The 6,000-nt window shown below is 38.6% G+C and overlaps 1 protein-coding gene across 1 annotated transcript in view; it reads right to left on the bottom strand.

Moving 5' to 3' along the window:
* Window positions 1-1,638: 1,638 nt before the first annotated feature.
* Window positions 1,639-6,000, bottom strand: part of SUGT1 (SGT1 homolog, MIS12 kinetochore complex assembly cochaperone) — a 28,097-nt gene continuing 23,735 nt past the window's right edge. Inside the window, exons 11-13 of the mRNA XM_062636855.1 lie at window positions 4,281-4,371; window positions 2,802-2,983; window positions 1,639-2,171 (exon numbers count right to left, since the gene is read on the bottom strand). Coding sequence (XP_062492839.1) covers window positions 2,070-2,171; window positions 2,802-2,983; window positions 4,281-4,371 — 375 coding nt within the window. The 3' untranslated portion in view covers window positions 1,639-2,069. The remainder of the gene's footprint in view (window positions 2,172-2,801; window positions 2,984-4,280; window positions 4,372-6,000) is intronic.

The raw sequence follows: 6,000 nt of genomic DNA, 5'->3' as shown, positions 1-6,000 counted from the left end.
TGGATGGCAAATGCTGTACATATTAAGCAACTAGCTACTCACAATTCTCTGAAGGGTAAGGGATTCCCCACTGAAGCTAACAAATCTTCACTGAAACATGCTGCAAGTATACCCTTTGAACTCTTACAAGAAGCAGACATTGCTCAGTAAGAGTCAAGAGGTAAGGCACACATAAAACCCTTCCTAAATCCTATCTATGTCCTTTCACTATCTTCAAAGACCAGTACAATATTCTGTTCTGAAGGTCATCAAATTTGAGGTTTGGAAAACGTGAATCAATTCTGACACTAAAAGCTATTCAAGAAAAAATCACTGTCCAGCTTGCTGTATAAGATAATCATGATCTGAGCACATCAAGAAATAGCAGTTATGTCAAGACTGTGGTCACAGTCTGAAGCTGTCCAGTATGATGAAGTTCATAGCTATGGCAAATACCCAAACCCAAGCTCTCTATTTAAAAGGATTTGTGAGATTTTAAACTCTTGGGACCTATCTACTGCCCATGCATAGCAACAACAGTAGGAAAAAAACCCAACTGCACTTTGTCAGAATTGCTGCAAATCCTAGATTGCTACTCCTCAGAAAGCACAGAATACATCCTTTCTTCCTCCTCCTTAGTTCTCAATCATCGTTTACATATATTTATTACTGTAACAGCTGCAGACTTCACTTGTCCTACTAAAACACCTAACAGCCTTTGTATTTTACCAAGCTCACCCAATTCTCACTGCAGTAAAATAACATACCAAATACCAAGAAAACAGGCAGAATAACAAATAATCTGGAAAAACCTGCATCATTAGGAACGTAAGGAAAAGTAGTAAACTTAAAGCAGCATCCAACAGTTAGCAAGGAACAAAATGGCTTTCAGGCTGCTGCCAATATTTGCAATTCATGGTAGTTTCAGAATCTTAGAATATTTAGGTATCTCTGAATTCCCAAGAGACAGCAGCATATGGAGTAGGCATGTTTATCACAACCTTGTGAGCTTATGTATCTCTCACAGAATGGTTGGGGTTGGAAGGGACCTCTGAAAGTCACCCTGTCCAACCCCCCTGCTCAAGTAGGGTCACCTAGAGCCCGGTACCCAGGACCATGAGACCAGATGACTTCTGATCATCTGCAGGCCCTTTCTGACCCATATCCAAGCAGTACAAGCATACACAGTATTTCTTATATTCTGAGTTCTTTTTCTATCAATACTGTTATTTACAATTTGATAATGATGGAAAAAATTAAGGACTCATGGGCTCTTCTTTAAAATATAAAGCATTTCCAATGAAATAACAACTTAAAGCAACTTCTTGCAACCTTTGATTTCAGGCAATTGCAATAGAACATGAAGGCAAAGGACCCACTTTTCTGTATACAGAGACTTCCAGCCACAACTGACTTTCTCCCATCACATACAACTGCAGTTCAACCTATCACTCACGTAGAAGGACTCCAAAAGTGGAAAATCTGTGTCTGCATCAAGAATAGCAATCTCACCCTCCTCCCTGAAAGCACATTTTGCTCCTATACATGCCAGGTTTTTAAGCTGTGTATTCACATCCTTACCTATATGCTTTAAGTGATTTCCCCATTAAAACCCAAGATTACTAAAAATGAAATGAAGCAGCGTCCATATAGAAAAAGTTGTATTTACACTTTTATTTAGCAGAGTTAAAGAGCAAACAATTTTAACACTGTTGTTGAAAAGTGTTTTCACCCAAAGTTGCCAAGATCTAATAAGTTATTGAACAGAAACACCAGGTGTAAGGCAATAATCCTGACCAGTCATTAGAGATCACCCTATCCCCAAAGAGCAGAGCTGATAAAGGTGGTAGAAAATTTAGATTGATTGGCTTGACTTCCAAAAATCAGACAGAGATGATGAAAACAGGGTTCCACTCTTGAGTATGTCTTTAACATCTGCGGATGAAGGAGTTTCTAAAGCACGCCAAATGTAAAGACAATTCCTACTTCCAAGGGAACATTCAGTGCTTTAAATCCAAGAATGCTATGTCCATACAGTGGTCAGTACATGACTATGGCAACACATCGATGGTAAAAGATTAAAAACAGGATTAGAACTTTTTCCATTCCATGTCATCAGGAGGATTTACTTCTACCTTTCTTTTACCAACATCAGACCAGTTGGTGCTCAGAACTGTGCCTCCAGACTCCATCTGCAATATGAGAGAAAGCTTGTTTAGTTTGCTAGAGGAATTCTAGCAATATAAAAGCCACATTTCTTACAGCAGATGAACAAATTCCGAAGAAGCATAAAAAAATTACACTTTGTGTAGCAGCAATTACACAGGAATTCTGTGTAAAGATAGAATAAAAGCTGTCAAAGCCATCAGTCCATAATCTTCAGCCCAACAGTATTTTTACAGTACTGGACACAATGAGATGTTACTTCATTAACAACAAGCTTTAGAAGAGTCAAGTCATGTTCTTTCTTATGAGGACAACAAATAAAAGGAACTAGATGCAAACAATTAAGAGGAATTTGACCCTTTCAGCCATGGCAAGTCTTCAAGCTCTGAGCCAAAAATTGTACTTCCTCTGACAACACTGACTGAAACAAAAAGACCAGTGATAAAGCCCAACCTTGGACCTGAAGAGTCACATTTGTTAGTGTACAACTTCATAGCTTTCAGTAAGGCTTGTTATACCAGTATCTCCAAAAGAACCACTGCCATACACTATAGGCCCAAGCTCTTGGTAGCTGGAGGTTTCCTGATTCATGTAAACTTAGTAAATTGTGTCAGTGTACAAAAGTTAATATGTTTTGTCAAAAAATGAAGACTTACAAATGATTTGTTCATGGCACGTTTCACTTCATCTGTACCATCTGAATAAATCTGCTGGAAGAGTTTATTTAAAGCAGCATCTCCTTCTAACTTCTCATTTTTCTCCTCCTCTTTGATTTCAACTACCAGTTTGTCCCAGTTCCTTGTATAGTGAGAGGATGATGGATATAAGTGTTGAGAATCTGAAAACAGAAGTGTCACTTAACTAAGGATTTTCTCATGACTCTTAGAGCAGCAGAGAACACACAGACACATATATGTTTGATGAATCAGAGATGATAATGGACTATAAATCTGAACATGCAAATTGATTCCTCCTTACTGATATAAGCACTGCAGTAGCGAAAAATAAAACTAAGGCTACAGCCTTAGTTCAGCAGAAGTTTCCTTTCAAGTGAACAGTTACATAATTTAGCTATCCGACAAAAAAAAAAAAAAGCTGGACAACAGCAACACAGATGAAGTCTCAAGTCAAAACAAGGCAGGAGACACTGGCAGACAGTAAGGAAAAGAAGCCCCCCCAAAACCCAACCAGCAGCCTAGAGCCACAGGGAAATTTTATCTAAAATTAAAAAAAAAATACTGAAATTATCAAATCAGGAAATTCAAACTCTCTCAGTCTGTTAATCTGCCTTGAAAAACTCCAAGAGAGATGGAATACTTGAGCAAGTAATACTTAATTGGACATGAACCTATGGAAGCAAGTCCAGAGGAGGCCACAAAGATGCTCAGAAGACTGGAGCACCTCTCCTATGAATACAGGCTGAGAGTGCTGGGCTTATTCAGCCTGGAGAGGAAAAAGCTCAAAGGCTCCACGGAGACCTTAAATCAGCTTTCCAGTACTGAAGGGGGCCTACAAGAAAGCTGGACAGGGACTTTTTACATGAGGAAATGGCTTCAAGCTGACATAGGGGAGGTTTAGATTAGACATCAGGAAGAAGTTCTTCATTGTGAGGGTGGTGAGGCACTAGCACAGGTTGCTCAAAAAAGTGGCAAATGCCCCATCTCTGGCAGTGTCCAAGGCCAGGCTGGACAGGGCTTTGAGCAACCTGGTCTAGTGGAAGCTGTCCCTGCGCATGGCCGAGGGTTGGAACTTGATTTTTAAAGTCCCTTCCAACTCAAACTATTCTACGATTCTATGATTTAAGCAACAGTAGAGGCATAACAACGCACAGAACTGCAAAACAGTGACCAAAACAGACAGCCAAACAGGTAAGACCAAACGAATTAATAACAAGCATATAACCTTAACAATCCATCAGATTAATGGAAGTTATGACAAAATTTAATACTAAAGTTTTAGTAATGCCCTGCAGATCTTCTCTGTCAGTTCTTGGCAGTAAAAACAAGATTATTAGGCCTTTCATTGTAAATATGAAGTTGTTTTTTAACAATATTTAACATAAAAAGTATTATTAATAACTGCAAGTATCTTAATATATGTAAACCATTTAATATTTAAACTTTCAGAGAACAAACCTGGTGTAAATCGCTTTAACTTAGGAGAATCTCCCTGGCCTTCCAGCTTCTCCCATCTTACAGCCTCTGGCTTCTTCATTTTTATCTCAACCTACAAAACAAGATGAAGAACAAACTAATCCAGATGGCAAACACTTCTGCCAAAGAGTTTCAAAGTAATTGGATCTTGTAGCAGCGAGAAAATGAATGCATTTGTTTTCAGAAACAGTCTCCAATATGAAGCCTATTTACCCACCTTACAAGATGAAGTTACGTGACTTCAAGCCACATGTCAGTTAAGCTTTAACATGGCTGCACAGCTCCTATGTCAGATTTTTACCCTTTTATTTATTTCTACGTATTTCTTCTGCTTACTGTTCATTTGATTCTTTTTGTAAATTATGGCATCCCAAAAGTCATCAGTCCCAATGTCTCTACACTGCCAAGCACCAAGGTATTATCTTTGAAGCATCCCTTTCTTGCCAGTCAGCTCTAATAATTAAATGGCACTTTAAAGGACTACAAAATCCAGCTTTATCTAGGTATAATATTTACATTTCATCCACCAAAAACATTTTGTATTTTGAGGTGTGCTACACACACCAGAGAAACACCCTGGGACTGTGCAGATCTTCCCACTTGAGAAATTCACAAGCTGTATTCATTTGGTTCAACGAACAAACACTGCTATGGAGAACTGTCTAGCATTCATTGACAAAACTGGCAATTAAAAATGGATATGGTTGCAATTATCATAGAAGAAACAGAATGAAGTATGTCATGCCCTAGTCACAACCACACATAATCCTTTTAGACAATCATACTGAAATGTTTTTTCATCATTAACCTTATCTTTTTGGTTACAGGGTTATAAAATTGGAAAACAATGCCTGTGAAACAAGGGCTGTCTAATGTCACTACAAATGACATATTCACTTAGGAAAGTGTCACAAAGTTCATATAATGCTACTAATTAACTAAAACCAGTGCTCGCCAAACTTCAGCAATTCCTCACTGGTAAACAGCTCAGCAGAAGCGAGTTAGTTCTACCTAAAGCCACTATAACCTGGGGATCCCTGCAGACCCAAGAACAAAGGCACCACTGTACAAGCTAACCCTGGAGATCCTAGCAGCAAGCTCCTCACACAGCATCATGTTGATCTGAAATGCGAACTTCATTTAATCCACTCTTCAAATCAGTCACTGGTAAGCAGCCTGAGATACCTTACAAAATTAAGCACATGAGCTCATTTAAGTTTCAAAGCTTCCATGTTTGCAGTCATGCTGCATTTTAAGACTCAGAATATTCAATTATGGTTGCTCTGTTTTTTTTTTATTTTCCCCTGAGGAAGCTATCATTTCCCTAGACAAATTTAAATACCTGTTTTTCCACCACTTCTACTGAGAACAACAGAAAGTTTAAGACTTGCGGCATAAAATACCCTTCAAGGCAGGGAGAGTTTCAACAAATTTGCAAATCCAGCACCCACCTGTATTTGACTTCCCACTCCCTGCTGGATTCCCAAGGTTTTTAGCAACTTTTCAAGTCACAAATTAAGCATCAGAGTCTCAGCTTTTAAAACAGTGAAAGTCGCAGGACCAAAAATAATCAAATAAAACTAAAATACTGGATTAATCTAGTTGCTCAACCTCCTGTGCCTAAAGAAGGGCAATATTCCAGAGCTCAATACCATGATCTGTAAGGATGCAGAGAGAGGTTTCTGTTGGAACTCTGCACAAG

This window comes from Pezoporus occidentalis, unplaced genomic scaffold (genome assembly GCF_034315485.1).
Source record: "Pezoporus occidentalis ecotype Australia unplaced genomic scaffold, CSIRO_AGI_Poc_V1 ctg5, whole genome shotgun sequence".
In the NCBI taxonomy this organism is placed as follows: domain Eukaryota; kingdom Metazoa; phylum Chordata; class Aves; order Psittaciformes; family Psittacidae; genus Pezoporus; species Pezoporus occidentalis.
Note: the sequence above shows the minus strand (reverse complement) of the source record. Positions and strands in the feature narration are given on the sequence as shown.